A 24992-nucleotide genomic window follows, 5' to 3' on the forward strand; every position below is an offset into this window, starting at 1 on the left:
ATCTCTCTCATAAGTGGCCAGGCCAGGAAATTTACTTTGTGGGGCACGTTTTAGTTACAAATGAAAAGAGTTAATATATTGAAGGAAACAAGATTACTATAATACCTTAATTCCGGTGTATTAAATATCTACATACTGTGCTTGGTATAAAAATACAATTTTAGTCTACCAAAGTAGGTTACCGATAGGCCTTCAGTGAAATTCACTATATATTGTCAAATATTAATTTGGTTTGTCAAATTTGAAGTTGATATGTCAAAATTATCAAAAGCTCAATTGCATATTTCAAAGAAAACGATTTTCGAATAATAAACATAATAATGTTGCATCTCATTTGAATTTTTTTTAATTAATGCATTCTTCGTATGTAGGCTCCATCATATGGATTATACTTTGAAAGTTATTTGATTTAAAAATAAAAAAATGAGAATGACTAAATGTGTTACAAAAACATTAAGGAGAGGACATTGTGTATTTTTCAATATTTTATCGACATTTTAAGAATAAATCGACATTAAAGTCTGTAGTGTAAGATCCTTTTTTATTATTTAATTTTTTAAGGTAGGTAAATCTATAATTGCATTTTGTTTTTACTAAATATTATCATTGTGCTTCAATTATAATCTTCTTGTCAAGTAATTAAGCTAAATACTAATTTGGTCAAATGATTTTGGTGTCTCCATTAAAAATAAATGAATTTAGTCTAAATAGATGTCAAATAATAATAAATAGAAATACCATAGTTTTGTTGATAGTTCAATGATGACTGTCTCTAATAGACTTGTAAATGGACTGATATCTTAGATCAACATCTTTTTTTTATGGACAATTCATCTTTTCAACCTCACATGATTTCTATGTTCTTATTATAACTTTGAAGAGATGACATCGACGCTCCTTTTTCACCTCACCTTTGAGTTAACAAAACTATTGCAATATGGCTTAGGCCAGCGCTTTGGGGAAAGCTAAATAGTTTCTGGGGTGTGAAATTTTAAAGGGAATATACAAAATTTTGAAAAGTTTCCGGAGAAACATATTTTATGGGGAATATGGTTCAAAATAAAAAAAATCTAGAGAGAGAGAGTGAGTGAATTTTTTTTTTCTTTTTTCATGGTCGCCGGCCGGAAAATTTTCCGGCCGACGACCTAATCGGAGAAGAGAGAGAGAAGATGAGGTGGAGAGAGAAGATGAGATGGAGGGAGAGAAGTGAGATGGAGAGAGAGAGAGAGCTGAGGTGGAGAAGCTATTTTGCCCAAAGCGCTGGCCTATGGCTTAATCATTTAGGACTTTTTTCATCACCTCAATGTATGTATCATTATTCTAAGATGTTTTTGTTAAAAATTTTGGACTAAGTTATTAATTGAACTATTTTATATAATTAAAAATTAGTTTTATAATATTTGGATTTGAAATTTATGTCTAATAGTTATGTCTTTTGATAAAACTAGGTATCTCTCCGTCGGACTTACGCCAGTCGTGGTCGAAAACTTTTATAGTACATGCATGGTGGGTTCAAGCATTTGCTTGGATGCACGTGCTACGTTGTCTACGTAAATCATCGTTTGATGTCACACGAACAGAGCGAAAATTTAGACTTGCTAGCACTTTTTTACCTATTTCAATATCATGTGGTGCTAGCACGTCTAGATTTTCGCTCAGTCCGTGTGACATTAGACGACGATTTACGTAGACAACGTAGTCCGTGCATCCGAGCGAATACATGAACCCACTGTGTTTGTACTATGAAAATTTTCGACCACGATTGGCGTAAGTCCGACGAGATTGATCGTACCCGCAAGACGCGAGAATACAACAAACATGAACTAAAAAATATTAATCGCATTTAAATTGAAATTATAAAATTAAATTAATTACCACTATTGGAACATAAGAAATTCACAACTAATACGTACTAGTTGTCAAAATCAGATTTGAAGGTTTAGAGGATCAATCTTTAATAGAGACAGAAGAACAGATGATCATAAAAGAAAGAAGAATCACTATTCTCACATAATAGTAGTAGTAGTGTAGATCAACTAAGACCAAATGTCTCGGATTTCTAAATAGTACTACAACAAATGGACGAGAGAGATGGAGATGGATTTCTCTCGCTATTTTCTTTCTAACACTACTATTCTTTATTTTGAGCAGAGAGCTAATTAATTGAAAAGAGAAGCAAACTAATACAACTGATGAACAAGGATATATTTTGGCGGGAAATAACTATATAGGGAAAGATTATAGAGATGTTTTAATTTCGATGACCCACATTAATGCCTTTTGAGTTTTGACCAAGGACCGAGGAGGGGTTTTTTCTTTTCTTTTTTTGTTGAGATAGAGATGTTCTATTTAAGCCGCCGCTTTGGGGAATAAAGAAAATTCTCCGGAGAATAAATTTTCGAGGGAATTCAGATTTTTTTTTTTAAATTCTCCGGGGAATAAATTTTTATGGAGAATACAAAATACATTTTTTTTGAAAGTTCTCCTCCATCTCATCTGTTCTCTCTGCCACTTCATCTTCTCGCCACCTCATCATCTTCTCCGGCGACCTTCAAAAATTTTTTTTTTCTCTCTTCCTCTCTCTCTCTCTCTAACACTCCGGCAAAGGGAGACCTTCGCCGGAGGTCCGGTCTGTCCATGAACAGACCGATCTGGTCTGTTCATGGACAAACCAGATCTCCGGCGAAGGTCTCCCTTCGCCGGAGTGTTAGAGAGAGAGAGGAAAAAAAAAATTATGTTTGGTAGCCGGCCGGAAAATTGGTCGGCCGACGACCTTCGCGGGAGAAGATGATGAGGTGGCGAGAAGATGAGGTGGTAGAGAGGTGATGAGTTATAGCATCTTCTAAAATTAGAAGCCCCTTAGCAATAAAAAAGAAACATGAAAGTCAATCTTATTTGACTAGTTTTAAGAAAAGTCTTTATTCCCCGGAGAATTTTCTTTAGAGTCCGTGGGTATATAGACCAAAATAATATTCAAAAAAAGTTTATGATCCAATCTTCTCAAAACATGGATATTTAGTCCTTTTACATTATGGACATAATAACTCATTCTTTATGAGAGAACTACCGTCCATGTCCCTCCTACAAAAATCACGGGATTTTTAATTTTCAGGGTGAATTTGGAATGTTTCTAATGTGGGCGTGATTTAGGGGATTTAAAGCAACTAACGTATAAATCCGAAATTGATTTTTCTCTATCTTCTAACCGTTTTGGAAAGCAAATATATTTCCAAATCAATTCAAAACAAAAATCGTAACCAAATCAATTTTCTCTCTCTTTACAGATTTGGAAACCAAATCAATTTTCTCTCTCTTACTATGTAATTTTTTTCGATTCAAATCAATTTTCTCTCACTTAACTTTCAGATTTGGAAATAGTATATTTTCAAGGATCAATTTAGCGTGACTTGGGGGTTAATATACAAAACATAGATATCACCTTCTCTCACTTAACTTTCAGTTTTGGAAATAGTATATTTTTCTAGGAACATTAAAGCAACATGTGTTTTCGTTTTTACTCATACATAAATACACATAGAATACAAATTATGAAACAAATACGTAAATTATGTATTATTTATGACGAGGAAACCATCATTTGTCAAGTATACAACATAATTTATCAAATGTATGTGGGTCTTGTTCAATAAATTACACATAATTTCTTTTGCATTACACATCCTTTACATTCTGTTACAAAAAAAAAGTACAAAATCTTCTTTGGTTAAAAAATGGTGCCCATCCATGTACTCTCCATTAGTTTCGTTGACTCACTTTGATTTGACGATTCTCTTTGAAATTTCATCTAGTATATCAAATCTACACACATAAATACACATACATTAAAGAAAAAAAATCATATATTGTATTATAAACTACATGTACAGTTTCGTAAATTATATATATAATGGTTGTCAAATTTTGACAACATTTGAAGGTTTTGAGTAGTTTGGTAAACTTATCAAGGCTACTGTTTTGGGTGAAAAGTACACGTAATGGTAAATAAATAATACACAATTTATGTGCACTTATACGTAAATTATATATATAATAGTAAGAACATGAAGATATACGTAAATTATATATACTTTATTGCAAAGTACACGAGATTTGATAGTAAAGCGAAGTATTTCTACTAATGAAATGAGTATTGTTTTGGTGTTAAAGCACGGGTAATGTTCTATAAATTACCTATAATTTACTATAAATTGTGGTAATTTACGATAAAGTACATGTACTGTAAATTCTGTTATGAGTAACCGTACGAAAGAACAAATGTTTCATAAATCCGTACGGATTGAAAACCAGATCTGAAGAAAAAAAATGAGAATATCATTATGCTTAAACTACAAATCTAAAGATATCTGTTATGATGATTGATTGCAATAATGTCAAACTCGAGTTGAAGGATTAAACATCAAGATCAAAAACATAAATGAAATTTGAAGAGAGAGAAAGAAAATAAACATCAAACATTTGATAGATGATTGATAATCTGATCTCACGAAATATAAGAAACAACAAAAGATTAAACATAGATCTAAAGAAATATGATATTATCACTGGATGCAAACATAACATACTAACTTTGAAGGAATCATTGAATAAGGAATAAACATAAAGATCTTAAACAGTTATGAAAATTTTAGAGAGAGAAAATAAACATCATACATTCGAAGTTAATGAATTAGTAAATAGATCTTATAGATATGTAGCATAAATCTGATACGTTTATAATAGAGCGAATAATTAGGGTTTTAGTTATAAGAAGAAATATTAGATATTAACAATGGTGTTTATAAAGATTTCGTTAGTATTAAACCTGATAAATGATGAATTTGGACAGCAATATAATGTAGAACAAGAAGATTTTCTGAGTTTAATGGAGGTTTGTCAACTAAATCGGTTTTAGAGAGATCAAATAAAGAGTTTCCGTTACTGAAAATAATGAAGATATCCTTACTTTGAATAGAAACATGATTGGAGAGAAATATGGAAGATAATAATGAAGATATCCTTACTTTGAATAGAAACATGATTGGAGAGAAATATGAGAGATAAATATGGAATAAGATATACATAGATTTCGAAGATAAATTAGTTATAAAATATGGAAAGGTTAGATTAGGGATTATGAAATAATATTTATTCTAGAGATTTGTGTTTTCTCTCTAGATGAAACCAAATGGACTAGATATCCATTTATATTATTTTTTGGTTTTAAAACCCTTTATAGAATTAGAGAGGATTATTAGGACCCGTTTTTTGGACTATAAGCCCAAAAATTCTTTTCTTTATTCCCCAAAGTCGCGACCTTTATTTAACCTTTTTGATATAAGCTACAACCTCTGCTACGCTCATCTCTAATGGGCTTGCAAATTGACTGACATCTTAAATCAACATTTTCTTTTTATGGACAATATAGCTTTTCAACTTCACATGATTTCCAGTTTCTTATTATAGTTTTGGAGAGATGACATGGACTCCCCTAATTCATATCACCTTTGAGTTAACAAAACCAGAGCCGTGTTTGAGGGGGGCGGGCAGGGCGTCCGCCCTGGGCCCCCACCTCAAAAGGGCCCAATCTAATAAAAGGGCCACAACTAATCTTATATATAATACATACCTACTTAATCATCTAATGACTAATAGCTCTACTGGGAAGGGTAATGGGTGTCCATGCAACTGACTTGGGTTCGAGTATTGGCTTCCTCATTTTGAAGTTTGTTTTGGATGAGAATATAATTGCTAAATCAATCTTTATTTTTGCTCCACAACACTTTGTCTTAACCATTTTGTTATTTTAGGTGTATTTTGTTAGTTTTTGAAGTGTTTTTAAGAAATAGAAAGCTAAATGTTTTTTTCACAAAAAGATAACAATAATATATAAATACACATGTGAATCATCTATGATTTTCATTATCTTATATTTTGTTCAATTTTTTGTTCGTAATTTATTTTTGTACAAAAAGCCCGCAATTAATTTTTGCCCAGGGCCCTCAAATTCTCTGCCACGGCTCTGAACAAAACTATTGCAATATGGCTTGATTCAACTTCAACCCTTATTGTATACACTGGAGATGAAGATAACTCATCAACATTCATTATCATCTTCAACGGCCTTAGTTGCAAAAACAACATCTTCTCAATCTTTCAAGCCCACCCACCATCGAGGTAACCACCAACTACAAGGAGGTGTTCGTGGTGGTCGATCAAATGCAAGCGGTCGAGGTCAAACTCCATCCAATAATCAATGGAGATCTTATTCTCTTAATTGTGGTTCTTCTTCTTCCATACTTGGGAATCCTTCCCAATCAGAAGATCGGTCAATTATTTGTCAAATTTATGGTCGTAATGGTCATTCGGCTTTACAATGTTATCATCGAGATGATTATGCATATCAGCCCAATGATGTCCCTCAAAGCTTCGATCCCTACCAACCTCAAGAAGTGATTGTTGATCCTAATTACTATGCTGATTCGGCAGCATCGAATCATATAACCAATGATGCAACTAATATGACAACTCGAGGACCGTACTATGGAGGTGATCAAGTAACAATTGGTAATGGTTAATTACTTTCTGTTAAGAATGTTGGTAATATCAAACTTGGTTCCCCTGCTTTTCTATTACTTTGAAGAATGTATTTCATGTGCCTTATCTCTCAAAAATTTATCTTCGGTTTCTCAACTAACAAAAGGTCTCGATTGTTTCGTTGTTTTTTATCATGATATGTTTTTTGTACATGATCGGCAAACGAGGAAGCTGGTCCTTCAAGGTCTTAACAAAGGGCGAATTTACCAATGTTCGGGCAAGGCACTAAGGGATTTCTCTAAGAGTCTCCAATCATTAAGTTGTTGTTTCCTAGGAAATAGTCCTAAAAATAACGTGTGGCATATGTGCCTAGGACACCCGTGTCTCGTACTTTTAATAAACTAATTACAAATAAAATGCTTACGCATATTAAGAATTTATCATCATCTCATATGTGTGAATCTTGTGCTCTTTCCAAACACCATCGTCTTCCTTACTCTTTATCAACTAATCATTCCAAAACACCCATTTCTATAATTCACAGATTTGTGGGGACCCTCTCTTGTAACATCTTCTCAAAGATTTAGGTATTTTTTTATTACTTATTGATGAGTCTACTCGCTACACTTGGTTGTATTTTCTGAAAGAAAAATCTGATTTTTTAAAATGTTTTACGAATTTTAAGAACCTAGCTGAAAACCGGTTTAACTCCAAAATACAAATTTTACAAAGTGATGGCGGTGGCGAATTTTCTTCGACTTTATTAAAAGAATTTCTCTCCGAACATGGAATTTTTCACCAATTTTCTTGTCCCCATACCCCCCAACAAAATGGGATGGCGGAAAGGAAATTTCGTCATATAGTCGAAACGGGTCTTGCACTTCTACATCAAAGTCATCTTCCAAAACTTTTTTGACCTGATGTTTTTGGCACCGCTGCTTATCAAATAAATCGTTTGCCAACTTCGGTTTTGCAAAATCAATCTCCTTTTTTCCTCTTATTCAACCAACACCCAAATTACAATTTTCTTAAAGTTTTTGGTTGTAGGTTTTACCCACTTCTTACACCTTATCGAAAAAATAAATTAGAATTTAAAAGTAAACCATGTGTCTTTACATGTTATAGTTGTTGATGTCGAAAAATGGTCTTCCGTTATATCAGCATGAAACAGGGAGTTGATGCATGACATCCTCCATAATGATTGAATATTCTGTTATGTGGGTTGAGATTCCTTCGACCGCTTCTGATTTAAACTCCGGATTCCTGCTTCTTTGCTCATGCTCTTGCTCCTTGCTCGTTACTCCTTGCTCCTGTTCCAGCAGAGAGCTAATTAATTGAAAAAAGAAGAAAAATAATATTTTTTTTATTTTGAACAGAGAGCTAATTAATTGAAAAAGATGAAGCAAAATAATACGGTTGTTGAACAAGGATATATTTGGCGAGAAATAACCATATGCAGAAAGATTATAGAGATGTTTAATGCCTTTTGTTGACCAAGGAAGGACCGAGGAGCTAGCTAAGGATGGCTTTATTTAACCTTTTTGATCATATAAGCTACTACTACAACCTTTGTTGTGCTTATGTCTAATGGATTTGTAAATCGACCGACATCTTAGATCAGCATTTTCTTTTTATGAACAATTCATCTTTTCAACCTCACATGAGTTCCAGCTTCTTTATTATAGCTTTGAAGAGATGACATCGACTCTAGCTTTTTCATATCCCCTTTGAGTTAACAAAACTATTGCATGTTGAAAAATGGGCTTTAAACCAAATTTTGGTTTGGGCCAATATGAAGTGTGAAGAAGTTTGGGCTTAAGTGGTGCTATCAAAATAGAAGGGGCAAAGAAGGAAAATGGCTCCTTGAAATTAATTAAAGGGAAATGCTAAATGTACAAAAAATCTTTGACATTAATTAAAAGGAAATGCTAAATGTACCAATTAGTTAAAAGAAGTAGTAGAGCTCCTTATGTCTACAACTTGAGTAAGCTTAAAGAGAAAAAGAACTAGGGTTTTCTTTGGAGAAGATCCTTTGTAAAGAAATTTGAAGTAATTAATTGGTATGTATCTATGACTATTATCTAATGTTTTTTAATGTCTTTTTATTTGTTAATGAAAGGAACAACAACAATGTTAGTGTTTATGATGAATGAAGATTTGTGATTAAAGGATAGTTGGTTTGAGTATATGGTGTTAGATCCTTTATGTTATAGTTGTTATTTGTCTTAAATCTCCAACAAATGGTATCAGAACTATGTTATCTTATCATTTCAACATTTTGAGAATCTAAGCTTTGTGAAAAAATCTGGGGATCTAGTAAGAAAAAGTGACAAATATGGTGCAATCTCAAATACCTATGTTAACAAAAGAAAATTATGGACATTGGTCTATTCAAATGAGTGTATTATTGATCTCAAGATTTGTGGGATATTGTTCAAAATGGTTATGTAGAGTCAACTTTAGAAGAAGAGGATATTATGAATGACTTGCAAAAAAGTGTCCTTAAAGATTCAAGAAAGAATGATAAAAAAGTTGTGTTCCTTATATATCAAGGAATTGATAGTTCTACATTTGAAAAAGTGTCCGAAGCAAAATAATTGAAAGAGGCTTGGAATATTCTCAAGAATTCTTTTAGAGGAGTTGATAAAGTGGTGAAGGTTCGTCTTCAAATTTTGCGTGGTGAATTTGAATGGTTGAGTATGAATGAAGGAGAATTTGTCTCCGATTATGTTTCAAGAGTATTGTCTAATGTTAACGAAATGAAAAGGTGTGATGAAAAATGTGATGATGTTCAGGTGATGGAGAAGATTTGACGGTCTTTGACACCTAAATTTGATAATGTGATTATTGTCGTTGAAGAATCAAAAGACTTGAAATCCATGACGGTAGATGAATTGATGGAAACATTGCAAATCCATGAACAAAGGGTGAATAAAAATGTTGCAACCTCTTCAAATTGTTCGGTTGATCAAGTACTTCAAACAAAACTCACTTTAGAAGAAAAACAACATACACCCCAAAAAGAAAGAGGCTATGAGAGTTATGGTAGAGGTTATGATAATCGTAGAAGAGGCTTTGGAAGCCAAAGAGGAAGAAATTTTTTTAATAGAGGAAGAACAAATGAACCAAGAGGAAGAGGTAGAAGAAACTTTACTAGACCTTATAATAGCCAAGGTAGAGACAAAAGGGATATTGAATGTTATAATTGTCACAAGCTTGGGCATTATAGTAATGAATGTTGGTATAAAATTGAAGTAATAATCAAACCTTGTTGAAGATGAAGTAGAAATTAATGTTGATCTTACATTGTTAGTTTCTTGTGATGGTTTTGATGAATCACAAACAAACACTTGGTATTTCGACACTGGTGTAAGTAATCATATTTGTGGAAAAAGAAAATTGTTTGTTGAAGTGAATGAAAGTGTGAAAGGGTGTGTAAAGTTCGGTGACTCTTCAAAAATACCGGTGATAGGAAAGATAATATCCTCATTCAACTAAAAAATGGAAAACATAACTATATTTCCGATTTTTATTATGTGACCGCAATGAAAAATAACATTTTGAGTTTGGGACAACTTTTAGAAAAATGTTATGATATAAGATTGAAGGATCTTCATCTCACATTAAGAGATGAGTTAATTCTTATATGGCCCCCTACTTTGTGACCAGCTTCCTTTATGGCCCCCAAATTTCTGTAAATTCAAATATGGCCCCCTATTTTCATGGAAATGTCATAACTACCCTTCCCATTAATATATTTTCAAAATAAAATTAAAAACAAAAACCTAAATTCCACCTCACTTCCCTCTCCACGTCACCTCTCTCTCCAAGTCAGCACTCTCATGAAGGTCGCCGGCCGGAAAATTTTCCGGCCGGCGACCTTCAAACTTAAATTTTTTTTTCACTCACCTCTCTCTCTCTCCAAGTCAGCACTCTTATGAAGGTTTTCCGGCCGGCGACCTTCAAACTTAAATTTTTTTTTTTTCACTCATCTCTCTCTCTCTCTCTAAAAATTTTCCGGCCGCCGACCTTCATGAGAGTGCTGACTTGGAGAGAGAGAGAGGTGAGTTGGAGAGAGGTGAGTTGGAGAGAGGTGAGTTGTGGAGAGGGAAGTGAGGTGGAATTTAGGTTTTTGTTTTTAATTTTATTTTGAAAATATATTAATGACAAGGGTAATTATGACATTTCCATGAAAATAGGGGGTCATATTTGAATTTACAGAAGTTTGGGGGCCATAAAGGAAGCTGGTCACAAAGTAGGGGGCCATATAGGAATTAACTCTTAAGAGATAGAAGTGATACTCTAGTTCCTAAGGTAAAGATGACAGAATAGATTATTTCTCTTAAACATTCAATATGGTGATGCAAAATGGTTAAACTCTATTGTGAAAGATGAATCTTGGTTGTGGCACTTGAGACTTGGGCATCTAAACTTGATGGGAACCTTGGCAAACAAGAATACGGTAAGGGGTTTACCATGTATTGATCACCCAAACAAAGTGTGTGAAGGGTGTATCTATGGCAAGCATCATCGAACAAGTTTTTCTTTTTTCTAAAGAATGAAGGTGGAGAGCATCTAATATATTGGAGCTTGTGCATACCGATGTTTGTGGTCCATTGAAACCAATTACAAATGGAGGTAACAATTGCTTTCTCACTTTTATTGATGATTTTAGTAGAAAAACATGGATTTATTTCTTAATAAATAAAGCCGAAGTATTTGAAGTATTCAAAGAGTTCAAGAACATAGTTGAGAAACAAAGTGGTTTTATGATAAAGAAACTAAGGTCCGATAGAGGTGGAGAATATACCTCAAGAGCATTTGATATGTTTTGCAGATAACATGGGATTGTTCATGAACTTACTCCGTCATACACACCACAACTAAATGGAGTTGCCGAAAGGAAAAATCGCACCATATTAAACATGGAAAAGCATGTTAAAAGAAAAAATTTTGCCTCGAGAATTTAGGGTGAAGCCGTTGCATGTGCCGTATACTTGTTAAATAGATGTCCCAATAAAAGTGTCTATATGAAGACCCCGCAAGAGGCATGGGGTTATTACAAGCCTAGTATATCTCATTTAAAGATATTTGGATGTATTGTTTATGCAAAGATACCAGAAGCAAGAAGAACAAAACTTGATGACAAATGTGAGAAATGTAGCTTTCTTGGGGTATAATGAGCAAACGAAATGTTACAAGTTGTTTAATCCAATTGTCAGTAAAGTTCTCTTTAGTAGAGATTCGGTTTTTGAAGAAGATTTGACATGGGAATAGAAAGGAAAAGAAATTATTCAAGTTGAACTTAGACTTGAAGGAGAAGAAGAAGAAGAAGATGCACCGCCAGGAGAATTTCAAACAGACCCACAAACACCATCGTCCTCATCTCCATCATCCTCATCATCGGAGGAAAGTTCTAATGAAGTGCCAATGAAAACTAGAAGTTTGAGAGAGATTTATGAAGTCGTGGATAATGAAGAAGAATTGAACTTGTGTTGTTTTCTCATGGATTGTGATCCTATTAGTTATGAAGAGGTCATCCAAGAAGAAAAATGGGAAGATGGAATGAATGAAGAAATTAATGCAATTAAAAAAAATGATACTTGGGAATTGACAAGTTTACCAAAGGGATATAAACCTATTGGTGTAAAGTGGGTGTATAAGACAAAGAAGGATGCAAGTGGAGAAGTCCAAAGATATAAAGCAAGACTTGTAGCTAAAGGTTACAAGCAAAGAGTCGACATTGATTATAGTGAGGTATTTGCTCTCGTTTTTCGTATGGAAACAATAAGATTGTTAATCTCTATAGCGGCTCAATATTCATGGAAGATTTATCAACTTGATGTCAAGTCGGCATCTTTGAATGGTATCCTAGAGGAAGAGATATATGTTGAACAACCTTTGGGGTATGTTAGAAAGGGAAAAGAAGATAAAGTTTAAAAGTTGAAGAAGACCCTTTATGGGTTAAAGCAAGCTCCACATGCATGGAATGCAATAATTGATAAGTATTTTCAAGAAAATGGGTTTGAAAAGTGTCCTCATGAGCACACTTTATATATGAAAATTAAAGAAGATGGAGGTATGTTATTTGTTTGTCTCTATGTTGATGATTTGATATTCACCGGTAATAATTCAAGACTATTTGAAGAGTTTAAGAAGAGCATGGTTAAGGAATTTGATATGACCGATATTGGGTTGATGGATCATTTCTTTGGTATTGAAGTGAAGCAAATGAAAATGGTATATTTATTTCTCAAAGTGGGTATGCTAAGGAAGACTTAAAAGATTTAAAATGGAGTCGTGTAATTCGATAAACACCCCTCTTGAAAGTGGAATAGAATTGAGAAAATGCACAAGAAGTAAGGATGTGGATCCTACATATTTCAAAAGTTTGATTGGAAGTCTACGTTATCTTACATGTACAAGATCGGATATTCTGTATGGAGTTGGGCTAGTGAGTAGGTACATGGAGACACCTGATGAATCTCATCTTAATGTTTCAAAGAGGCTCCTTCGATATATTAAAGGTACGCTCAATGATGGTTTATTTTTCTCTTGTGCACAAGATTTTAAGCTTATTGGTTATTCCGATAGTGATTGGGGTAGAGACTTAGATGAAAGAAAGAGTACGTCGAGATATGTACTTTTTATGGGTTATACGGCATTTACTTGGTCTTCCAAGAAACAACCTATTGTGACTTTATCTACTTGTGAAGCGGAATATGTAACCGCTAGCTCTATGGCTTGTCATGCCATTTGGTTAAGAAATATGTTGAAGCATCTTCAATGTCCTCAAGTCGGCCTAACCGAAATGTTTCTTGACAACAAATCGACTATTGCTTTAGCCAAAAATCCCGTTTGTCAGGAAAGAAGTAAGCACATCGATACACGCTATCATTTTATTCGTGAACATGTTAAAGAAGGTGATATTGAAGTGATGTATTGCAAGTCTCAAGATCAAATAGAGGATATATTTACAAAGCCTTTAAAGCATAATGTCTTTGAAAGATTGGAGTGGATGTTAGGTATGAGAAGCTATGGAAATTTGGTTTAAGGAAGGATGTTGAAAAATGGGTTGTAAACCAAATTTTGGTTTGGGTCAATATGAAGTGTGAGGAAGTTTGGGCTTGAGTGGTGCTATCAAAATAGAAGGGGCAAAGAAGAAAAATGGCTCCTTGAAATTAATTAAAAGAAGTAGTAGAGCTCCTTATATCTACAATTTGAGTGAGCTTAGAGAGAGAAAGAACTAGGGCTTTCTTTGGAGAAGATCCTTTGTGAAGAAATTTGAAGTAATTAATTGGTATGTATCTATGACTATTATCTAATGTTTTTTAATGTCTTTTTCTTTGTAAACGAAAGGAACAACAACAATGTTAGTGTTTATGATGAATGAAGATTTGTGATTGAAGGATAGTTGGTTTGAGTATATGGTGTTAGATACTTTACGTTATAGTTGTTATTTGTCTTAAATCTCCAACATTGCAATATGGCTTGATTCAGTTTAGGATTTGTTTTCACTATTAAATTGTGGTAATGGTGAACGCACATATAACCACACTTGTTTAGTCCAAAATAGAGAGAACAGTTATAATATATTTTATATCTAATAACATATACATAAATATAAAGGAAAAGAGGGGAGTGACTGAGATTTATAACAAAATAGGGATTTAATATTTTTTAATAATTGTGTACTTACTTTATTAATTTTTTATTTATGTAATACTGTTAATTGCCAATCTAAATCAAAGAAAATATTGTTTACCCAATCATTAGTAAATTTGTATCTGCAATCTAAATATGCATATAAAAATTAGTAAGAGCATCTCCAATGCAAGACTCAAGAAAAACTTTAAAAATTCTATGTGAAGTGTGTAAAATGGACCTCTAAATAGTCTATTTCCTACTTGACTATTTAGAGATACTCTATTGAAAAACCTTCTCCAATGCGACACTCAAGAGAAACTCTAAAACCCTATATTTTGGTGTAAAACTAATTGATTTCCTTAGCACTTAAAGATCCTCAAGAGGATACTCTAAATTTAGAGTGTCTTTTTAAGGATCTCTAAAATAACTACCGCCACCTCATTTTGGAGATTCAAGATAAGTGTTGCATTGGAGATGAATTTTGAAGAGAGATTCTAAAAATCTCATGTGACACTCTAAATTTAGAATTTTGAGTCTTGCATTAGAGATGCTCTAAGATGGAGATATGGGTGTCTGAGTTATTAGGTGTTAGGGTTGGGCCAAACAATGTGCCCATTCTTCTATTTCAATATGTGGGGGCATTTAAAATATGTTACAAGAATATTTGAAGTTAACCTTTCTCTTATGTTTGGGGGCCCCTAAACTGTCGTGGTCTAAAGTGAGACTTTGCCTGTTTTGAGATCAGAATCAGCCCTGATTTCAGTCGTCATTGTTCAAAACATGCACTAAAGCACAAGGCATGGAGATTACGAAGAAGTATGTATCAAGTTCTTGTTGGTCGCTAGACAATGTGTTTGAGTTATTGTTCTCCTTTTCTGTGTATTTTCTTTAGGAACACTACTCTCTATCTAGTAGTTATAAAATAGAAGTATGTAATTTTATTTAAAAAAAAAAGGTTTTGCGGGCCTTCCCTGTCTTTTTATCCTTTTTCTTTTTCTTCATACAAAAATGGGTTTTTTAGGCCAAGACCCCCATTTATTTAGCTATATTAGGGGGACACCCCTAAAAACATTTTCGTTTAGGCGTTAACCCCCAAAGTTCATTTTCCGTTCAAATAGCCGTGAAGTGGTGGTCGTGCGAATCACATGCTCGCCTACTGACCAAAATACCCCTGTTCTAATTTTTAGTATGTGACCCCCATTTATTTAGCTATATTAGGACTACACCCCCAACCAAAATACCACTTGGAGCTTCACAACCACCTATTTCTCAAGTATCTTCTTCATCTCAACTATCAACTTCACAACCTGTAGTATCTTCGTCTTCTTTTGCAATAAGTGATGCTACCAATATCAAATTTTCACTATAAAATCTAGATTTTTCTTCTGCTGAATCTAAGCAAATGGGTTCTGGTTTCAATCTGGAGTTCACTTCAATTTCTTGTTTTTGCTCTTCTTCATTGTCAACTTAGGTTGTGTTTTTTGCTCTGAATCTTGGTTTCATTTCTAGGTTTCAATTTCTCTAGTAATATCTTATAAGATTTCATCTTTTCTTCGAAACTCATGTCTCAGAAATGGATACTAACTCCTTAAAACAGAATTAGAAGATTTAATATCAGATTTTTTGTAAAAAACAATTATAAAACAGAGACTTTTGAAACCAATTACACCATTTTTGGGTACAACTACTACTAGTTGTTCTTCCATTCATTTTTGGGTTTTGTTTGGTGGATATTATAACTTAAACTTGACCCATACAAGTAATATTTTGGTGCAACTACCTCGGGTTGGTAAAGACATGATCCACCCTATCATCGGAGTTCGAGTGACACCTCGACCAGAGTCACCCGCTAATTGGCTCTAGCTCGGGGAGAGTATGACCAAATCTATAGTTGAACCTCAGACTTATGAGACGGAGAACGTAACAAGGGTGAACCAACCGGAGTCACTCGTGGATTGGATCTAGCTCTGGCCTCTGGCTAGGGGTGAGCACGACTCAGTCTACGGTGCGAACGTCGGAGTTAGTGGTTCGACATGTAACTAATCGATCGTCAGATGGGAAGGTATTGACTCGGGATAAACTATTCGAATGGACAAAGTATTTTGGTTGGGGGTGTAATCCTAATATAGCTAAATAAATGGGGGCCATATACTAAAAATTAGGGCGGGGGTATTTTGGTCAGAGATCGAGCATGCGATTCGCACGACCACTACTTCACGGCTATTTGAACGGAAAATGAACTGTGGGGGTTAAAGTCTAAATGAAAATGTTTTTAGGGGTGTCCCCCTAATATAGCTAAATAAATGGGGGTCATTCTCTAAAAAACCCTACAAAAATTCAAAACACACCCAGTCACCCAACGATGTGGCACTTACTGTGCAACAACCATACCATGGTAAGTAGCTAAGGGTGGCCCTCGGTCAGGTTCGAGCGCCTATTGGGTATCTCTAGTATGGGATGGGTTGAGACCTCTCAAGTAGACTATATCAAAGACCACTGCTCTTAGCGGGCTTGAGTCGAGAAAATTTAGAATTTCTTTGAATGAAAAGCACCATGAGTACAAGTCCGCGACACGTATACCGAACTTCAGGTGGGTCAGGTTTAGAGTCTAACATCCGGTTGTAGGAGTAGGTTGAGGAGTTTTTGGATGAATCCAACCCCACCCACTATCTATAGACGGGTCGGGCCAACCCAACTATCTGGGAGGCCCCAAGTAGAGTTAAAAGAAATTAGGGGTTGTCGGTCAGAAAATTGGATGGTCGACGACTTTCATCGGAAAAGAAGAAGATGAGGTGGCATGAGGGATGAAGTGGAGGAGATAAGGAGAGATGAGGTGGCTTCTGTGTGTTTACTTTGTTTTAGAAATACTTCCGTTTTGGCCCCGAAGAGTAGTTCCTGAAAAAGATGTCATTCAGTTTCAACCCCCAATTTATGACCAACTCACAGTTTTGCTCCCCACCACCCCCCGCACAAGTTGTCGACAGTTCGATTACAAATGTATCTTACATCAAATTTACCTTAAATATAAAATTCAATATTATTTATTACTTAAAATTATGAGTTTTTTTTTTTGGAAATTGACTACGATGTACGATAGTCACGATAACCACCAAATTCTAACAAGAACATGCCTAAATCCCAACTAAACTATAGCCTAAAGCCCAACTGCATTATGAGAGATTTAACTATAAAAGATATCAAACTTAAAAGATTACTAACATATAACAAATGTAAAACACAAAGAATTAAACCCAAAAATGTAAGGAAAAAAAACGGACTGAATCATGATTTCTCGGGCCGGTTACGGTCCCAACCGTGACTGCTCGACCTTTTAAGCATCACTAGGACCATTGAAAAGTAAGGGGGTAAAAAGGGTAACGTCCAACTTGGCGGGTCAAAGTGTTAGTAAGAAGGGGTTTTTTTTTGAGAATTCGACTACGATATACGTTAGTCGTTACAAGGTATTGATGCACCATGAAGATGTAATAAGCACGATAACCGCCTAATGTAAACCAAGAACTAAAGAGACCTAAAGTTTAACAAGAAAGAGGCCTAAAGCCTGACAAATTATTACATTATTTATATCCTAAATTACATAGGATAAATCTTGATGACAACCTGCTTTGACCGAGACACGACCTCATGAACTTAAGAAGGGTGCCCATCAGTTGCATTAGGGTGGTGGACATAAGGAGCGTTTGTTATCCGAGGGGCATGATATTATTACTTATTATCTATCATCTCTCAACTATACTAATGGCGGCTCTGTACTTAGAATCATCATCATCATCATCACTTTTCAACTCTAATTCTTGTTATTATTCTCTACGCTTCCACTCTCTTTCTCCTCGTCGTAATCTCAGACTGAAATCTCTGTCATTCTTCTCCTCCTCCTCAAAATCAACTTTTCCTTTTCGTATCTGCTGCTCGGTTGGAGGCTTGGGAGAAGATAGAGCGGCGGCGGTAGAGACTAAAGATCGTCGCAAAGCTGTCAAAATTGCTTGGGAGAAGTTAGTACGATGGTCTCGTTCATGGAGATCCAAAACCAAGTCCGATGTTCTCCAGCGCACCAGAAAGGTTAGGTTGAAATTATGAGAAGAGACATTTTGAAGATTCGGAGAAATTATCTCAACAACTTGTTTAGTATTATAATTAATAGTTATTTGATGTTGTTAATGGGGGGGGGGGGGGGGGGGGGGGGGGTTAGGTTGTAGTTCTTGGAGGTGGATCTTTTGGTACCGCTATGGCTGCTCATGTTGCTAGTAATAAAGCTGATATGGAGGTTATTATGCTTTTAAGGGATCCACTTGTTTGCCAATCAATCAATCACAATCACTCTAATTGGTTGGTACTAATGTAGTACTAGTTCAAACTCTTTTACTACTACTCCACTTGCTTGCTGCTTATTGTTTGTTTGTTTGTTTTGATTTCTTAGCAACTACTTTCCTGATCTCAATCTTCCACATAATGTTACTGCAACTACTGATCCCAAAACTGCTTTAGACGGTGCTGATTTTTGTCTACATGCCGTCCCTGTCCAGGTCTTCTCCACCCACCTCCATTTCAATCTTTCATTCTCTTGTTCTATTAACACAAATATAATGGACTGCCTAAACATCCATTTCCATTTTGGACTCCTCAATCATTGTTGCACAAAACAAAAAAGATTGGATATATAGGGGACAATCTTATACTACTTCCTATTATATACTATGTTACTACTAGTTTAGTCGAGGGAAGCTTTGTCCGTTCTAACCCTGTGTAATGTATTTTGATGCAGTTCAGTTCATCCTTTCTTGAGGAGATATCAATGTATGTTCATCCGAACCTGCCCTTCATATCTCTCAGCAAGGGTTTAGAGTTGAATACCCTAAGAATGATGTCTCAAATTATTCCTCAAGCACTTGGAAACCCACGTCAACCTTTTATTGCTTTATCTGGACCATCGTTTGCATTAGAGCTGACAAAGAAATTGCCGACAGGTAGTCAATTAGAAAAATACCAACTTTCCATAAAAAGTTACATGAGCCATTTTTCTCTTTATTTCTAATGAATAATACGTACTTGTTTTTACCAGCAATGGTGGTGGCATCAAAAGATAGAAAAATGGCAAGTGCTGTTCAGCAGCTACTAGCTTCACGATATCTAAGGATCAGCACATCTAGGTACATAAGAAGCTCTTTTAATACACACTAATCGTTGTTTATGATACCTTTCTTACTAGAGTTACAATCATAACTTCATGTCCTGGTTGGTCTGTTGTACAAAATTTATGCCCCTACATATAAAAAGCAAATACTTCAGTTTATAACATATGAAACTCCAGTGATGTTACAGGAGTGGAAATTGCAGGTGCACTCAAGAACGTGCTTGCTATAGCAGCTGGGATTGTCGTGGGGATGGACCTTGGGAACAATTCTATGGCAGCTCTTGTTGCACAAGGTTGTTCTGAGATACGATGGTTAGCAACAAAGGTACTTCACCTTTTCTCTTCAAAGATCAAATTAGCATAGTGGAGAAAGAAGAATGAGAAAACCTAAATAAGATAAATTATTGCTCCAAGGTTTTCTTCAAGTCCAATAGTAGAGTCTCCAACTCTCCATTGCACAAGCCTATTTGGCCAAGTCTAAATCTATCCTATTATATCATTCGTTGAGCATTCTCTGTTGTTCAACAAGCCACTCCGTATACAAGTGGAAGGGAATCATGCTATGAGTATTTTGTTTCCTTTTTCTCCGTTATCTGGGGTATTTACTGTTTTTTGAAACTTCTATGAACCAAAAGCGTATCTGTCAAAAGTTGTAAATAGTTTGACTCCAAATTTATTTGAAAGTTTTGTTATAACCAGCTTAAGCTAGTTAGTCAGTATGTCTCTATTGCTCTAACAAGCTAAGTTGGTTCTATTGTTTTTGTCATTTTTGCATTAAAAAGACGTGAAATTGTTGTATATTATCATCGTATTTGGTTTCTTCTTGAAGATGGGTGCGAAGTCAACGACAATAACAGGATTATCAGGAAGTGGAGACATAATGCTCACATGTTTTGTAAATCTTTCAAGAAATAGAACACTTGGAGTGCGTCTTGGAAGGGGAGAGAAGCTTGATGATATTCTGAGTTCCATGAATCAGGTCCTAGGATAGCCCCTCTGTACTTGTACTTGATTTAAGCTTTCGTAAGGAAATGTGGATAAATCTTCAAAGTTGTATTAACTTGATTTAGGTAGCTGAAGGTGTATCAACAGCTGGAGCTGTTATTGCGTTGGCACAGAAATACAATGTGAAGATGCCAGTTTTAACTGCTGTTGCTCGTATAATTGATAACGAATTAACCCCAAAGAAAGCTGTTTTGGAGTTGATGGGCTTACCTCAGGTTATCAGTATACCCTAATCCCTCTGAGTTACTCATGTCTGGTCCCTGGTGTGGCTTGTGGAACCTAGTCATGTGTCATCGTGCTTATGATCTATAAATAAAAGGGAAGAAGTTGCTTGATATGACCCTGATATATAGTCACTTGTTGTTTGCTTTTGGATACGAATCATTTGTTCTGGAAAGTAGACAACCTATAGGATATATAATTTCACCGGTTAAATGGATAGAATATGTCATAGCCATTGGGTTTCTTTTGTTCCTAATCGTAGTCTCATTTTTGTCATGCTCAACATTACACAGCTTCCCATCCACCTTTTGCATCTCTGCTATTATAGGTATTACCATGTTCTATGAGATGACCATCTATTTTTAATTATGTACTTTCTTGTCGTTTGAAATGCAGGTTGAAGAAGTATGAACATGTAGTATGTGAAGAATATTTCTAAAATCGTCAGGTTCTTTTAGTTTCTTTAATTGACAAGCCATTCAGGATTCATGATTTTTGTCTACCTGTGGTCCCCTTATTCTGGTTATTTCGAAAGATCATCATAATACGGCCATGTTAGACGGAGAAGAAAATGTAAGTAAAAAGGCATTATTAATAGCCAGTTTTTTTTTGTGGTGGTTGACATGGAAGCTTAGTTGTGGATCACAAAATTTTCCTGTTCTTTACTTCATTCTTAAATGTATTTGGACAAACAGAAGTGTTTGTTAGCACACTCTTCTCTTGTTGAAATTGTTTAATTTTTTTTCCTGGTCGTGTATATTTATATATAATCAGTAGAACAATGACAAATATATTGATATTTACTTTTTAATCTTGTGATGTGAATGAGAATTACAGGAACACTTTTTCTTTTGCAAATGAAAAACAACCTAATTTCCTCGGTAGAGTTTTCCTTCTCTTAGCTATTTGTACTAAATTTTACCACTTTGATCGATTACATAATTTACACCATAAGAGTTTGGTTAAACATGATCATCATCATCATTGTTTCATAAACTACATTTTAGGTTCCAAACTCCTCAAAAGAAGCAAGCTTTTCTTTTGATTTTCCCTATTTCCTCTTGTTCACCTTTTCTGCATATAAAACATTACTACTCGGAAGGATTACATTCTCCTCCGGTATCTGCTAGAATTGAGGAATAGACAATCATCATCACTCTCGTTTGTCCTCTTCGAGAGCTTCACCTGTCCCAAAAACATGATCAGCTGCATTCACATCCCCAATCACTTTCACACCACTTCCCGTCAATGATATCCCTTCCTCCTCCAAGTCATCCCCCGTCTCCTCAGAGTAGGCATATCTGCAAATAAATCCCTTCATTAACTAAAATATATTCATTTTCTATTAATGGTTTTAGTCATCAAGGGATAATCCATATTACTTCGCCAAATATGGAACATAAGGAAGATAAGAATCCATAATAGATAGTCATACCTAGTTGGGTTATGAGAAGGAGTCCAAAGGACACAGATCACAACTAGGAGTAAGTAAGCAAGGACACTCCAAAAAGCTGGTATCATCCATGCTCTTCTCCATAACTCGCTTAATGGATCTGTCGCATTGAAGTACAACTGCTACCCAACAGCTCAAAATGTAAGACACTAGTAAGAGCTTTGTATTACCATGATACCAATTCTAGCACAACATTACCTCATAGCCAATCCAAGCAACAGATAGCAGCACCGACAACGCCAGCGAATTTGTAAATTTCCTATAAAGCTCCAATTTTGCCATGCTTCTCCTCAACTGTTTATTCAAAAGGGAGAAGAAATTACTACACAATCTCATCGAGATGATTAATGCAAAATTTCATGTTCTACTAAAATTCCTTCTCATACACGTCCTCCTTTTAATCATATACTACTTTCTATCAAGTATTTTTCCTATTTATGAAAAAAAAAACATATTTTCCATAACGATTATCATTCATGTCCGCAGAAGAAAAAGAAAGTATCTTTCTCTAGGTATCTAGCATCATTCGAGTGCAGCGGCCTGGGATAAGCGAAAGAGGAAATGAAAAAGAAACACAAAAATCACCTGCAACTTCTCGAGAGTTTTGGATAACGATGAGAAGATCCAAAGAATAAAGCAAGCATCAAGGAGAGCAACAGGTAACACCAAGAACAGCTTTGCTTTTCCAGAGAAGTCATTAATATTTCCCAAATGTTCAACAAGCTCAAGTGCCTCTGAAGCCAAAAAATAAACCAAACCTAATAGAAGCACTTTCGAAGTAATCCCACCAAGGGTTGGTTTCACAACACCATATCCCATTGAAACCACTAAAAGGAGAAGTCGAGAGACAGTTTTCTTGACAGCGCTAAAGGTGACTGCCCACATGGTGATGCCCATGGGTCTGCTCCCCGTAGCATTAAAGTTGGCATATTCAAAATACCAAAGCGCCATTTCACACATTCCCAAAGCAATAACAACAGTAATATGATAATGAAGCTGTAGAATATCTTTCCAGAATCGAACAAACTGGAGAAACCACAAGAGACCAAGTACAAGATAAGCTAGAGACATGAAGCCGTAGAATGTCATGAGGGGTCCCATCTTTCCAGGTAAGTAACCTTCTGGGTTCCTCCAGACGGTTCGGCCGTTGATCAATGTGCCCTTAAGTTGTGGGTCACAGAACATGAAGTAGAGATAATACATTCCGGTACTTTGTATCTCGACAGTTAAAGGTGTCATTTTAGCTTCTTCATCTTTTCCTTCAAAGAAGGTCTGAATACGTTTTGGCCAATCAGGGTTGTCTTGCTTTTGGTGAATAATTACCTCTCCGACCTTACAAGCTCCATCCTTGGCAAGATCAGGAGTGCAGCATAAGGCATCAGAGTTGAGAAAAGAACCACCAATCCTATCCCTGTCTTTGACCTCAAATATTATGGCTTCGATCAATCCAGTCTTTTGTTGCATTTCATTTTGCTTTTCGGTGGATTCCTTTGTCCTCCGGAAGGTGACAGACTCAAACCTGTAAAGAGAGGATATTGTTGTCCAATACAAAACACAAGACACACACACACTGTGTTAATTGGCTTTGTATTCATAATAAATTGAAACTTAAAATGCGTGTGACTTAATGATGAGCAGGCAATATAATGGCAGTTAGGTCAGCATCAATTTTATGTTATACAAGTAACCTAGTTAGTACCTAGAAGCTGGTATTGATTTCCACTTGTATGTATGTACGCGCGGATAGAGAAAAAGATATACTCTTAGTACTTTTGGTTTTGATAAGGAGAGATGGGGAAAACAAAACAGAAGAAGAAAAAAAGAAGATCTAAGTTATTAGTATAAGCATAGCATTACCGGAGGAAAGATTTGCCGGCGTTAGGTTTATTATCATCAGAAGGATGAGGAGGAGGAGGGGGAGAATCGAGGAGCTTGGAAGCGTAGAGACCCTCACTACCACCGTGGAAGAAGAAGGAATTCAACTGGGGACTAAATGCTTCGTTTTTGTACTCGTGAATCGACGCATCAACATACAAGAGCATCAGAAACCCTAAAAGCAGTGTGATCAGATGAGGAGGGACAAGACATGTTTTTCTTCTTCTTCTTACTTTGAAATCCATCGAACAACACCGACCTGGAGAGATCCTTCTTCTTCGTCTTCTTCTTCTTCTTCTTCTTCTTCTTTTTCTTGGTTCGAAATTAAAGCTGTGTGCGTGAGGATGTGTTTTGACTTTAGAGTTCGAAGTAGGTATGGCAGCAAGAGGTGGGGGCGAGAGTCCCTTGCTTCATCTTCATCATCAAACCTAGAGTGGGGTTAATTCCGCTTTTGCCCCCTAAAGATGACCAACTCACTCAAATGGCCCCCTAACCAACTTTTCCTTCCATAATAACGTTGTATCTCTTCCCAGACCAGGACCTCGTATCATGACTTCTGTCCTGTCACATATCCTGATTTACTACTGTACAAGTAGCATTTCTTTGTCGTGACTTGAGCAGCAAACATGGTTCCTTCCTTCCCGAACACAACATATAATTGATTGTCCGTTGTACTGCATTTTTCAAGTGTGTTTTATTCTCCTTTTTTCTCCTTTACCATCACTAGTTTTTGTAAAATAACTTTGATGAGAAGAAAAAAGAAGATGTTAGGAGAATGTGTTTATCTACATGCATGGAACGCCCTGAGACTAGGGTTGTTCATCGGTTGGATAACCGAAATTTTCAGGCCATCCAAAGACCGAACCGGAAGTAGCGGTTTCTGAAAAATGATGGCCGAGCCAATCCGGTTGTGGTTCGGTTCGGTTATCCAACCGAACACTATATGAGCGGTTTGGTTCGATTGGATAACCGAACCACCTGTTGTAATTTAAAAACCCCTAATTTCCATTTTCTGGCATACACCTGCTGCAATTTTAATACACCAAATTTTCATTTTCCGACATAAACACTCCAAATCAATTTAATTTAACAAGATAAGCTTTGTTC

General features: G+C 35.5%; 2 protein-coding genes across 6 annotated transcripts; one reads left to right on the forward strand and one right to left on the reverse strand.

The window, feature by feature from the left end:
* The first annotated feature begins 17790 nt into the window (after positions 1 to 17790).
* GLY1 (NAD-dependent glycerol-3-phosphate dehydrogenase family protein) lies at positions 17791 to 21422 on the forward strand. Of its 5 annotated transcripts, none has more exons than XM_086673492.1 (9): positions 17791 to 18258; positions 18389 to 18525; positions 18617 to 18722; positions 18967 to 19163; positions 19259 to 19346; positions 19508 to 19655; positions 20160 to 20309; positions 20401 to 20550; positions 20954 to 21422. In XM_086673492.1, exons 3-9 carry the CDS (start codon positions 18706 to 18708, stop codon positions 20966 to 20968), a joined length of 765 nt encoding a protein of 254 aa, XP_086529618.1. In that variant the 5' UTR covers positions 17791 to 18258; positions 18389 to 18525; positions 18617 to 18705; the 3' UTR covers positions 20969 to 21422. The 5 variants fall into 5 exon arrangements, with proteins under 5 accessions (XP_086529618.1, XP_086529614.1, XP_086529613.1 ...); XM_086673488.1 differs by having other exon boundaries at positions 17831 to 18258; positions 18962 to 19163; XM_086673487.1 differs by lacking the exon at positions 20954 to 21422 and having other exon boundaries at positions 17839 to 18258; positions 18962 to 19163; positions 20401 to 20669.
* LOC147546831 (Lung seven transmembrane receptor family protein) lies at positions 21401 to 24424 on the reverse strand. Its single transcript, XM_086673485.1, has 5 exons — positions 23868 to 24424; positions 22596 to 23529; positions 22209 to 22304; positions 21993 to 22129; positions 21401 to 21858 (listed from the first exon to the last, which is right to left on the reverse strand). Exons 1-5 carry the CDS (start codon positions 24128 to 24130, stop codon positions 21711 to 21713), a joined length of 1578 nt encoding a protein of 525 aa, XP_086529611.1. The 5' UTR covers positions 24131 to 24424; the 3' UTR covers positions 21401 to 21710.
* Between the last annotated feature and the right edge of the window lie 568 nt (positions 24425 to 24992).

The sequence above is a fragment of the Eschscholzia californica genome, unplaced genomic scaffold, assembly GCF_041429995.1.
Source record: "Eschscholzia californica isolate CP2 unplaced genomic scaffold, dmEscCali1.0.p SCAF_4, whole genome shotgun sequence".
Classification (NCBI taxonomy): domain Eukaryota; kingdom Viridiplantae; phylum Streptophyta; class Magnoliopsida; order Ranunculales; family Papaveraceae; genus Eschscholzia; species Eschscholzia californica.

Excerpts from the sequence above, each read along its gene's own strand:
- GLY1 (XM_086673487.1), top strand. The coding sequence starts at position 17,896 with ATGATATTATTACTTATTATCTATCATCTCTCAACTATACTAATGGCG. Across the intron at positions 18,526-18,616 it reads AATCACAATCACTCTAATTG|CAACTACTTTCCTGATCTCA; the intron begins GTTGGTACTAAT and ends TTGATTTCTTAG. Across the intron at positions 20,310-20,400 it reads TTCTGAGTTCCATGAATCAG|GTAGCTGAAGGTGTATCAAC; the intron begins GTCCTAGGATAG and ends AACTTGATTTAG.
- LOC147546831 (XM_086673485.1), bottom strand. The coding sequence starts at position 24,130 with ATGGATTTCAAAGTAAGAAGAAGAAGAAAAACATGTCTTGTCCCTCCT. Across the intron at positions 23,530-23,867 it reads GCCGGCAAATCTTTCCTCCG|GTTTGAGTCTGTCACCTTCC; the intron begins GTAATGCTATGC and ends CTCTCTTTACAG. Across the intron at positions 22,305-22,595 it reads AAACTCTCGAGAAGTTGCAG|TTGAGGAGAAGCATGGCAAA; the intron begins GTGATTTTTGTG and ends TTGAATAAACAG.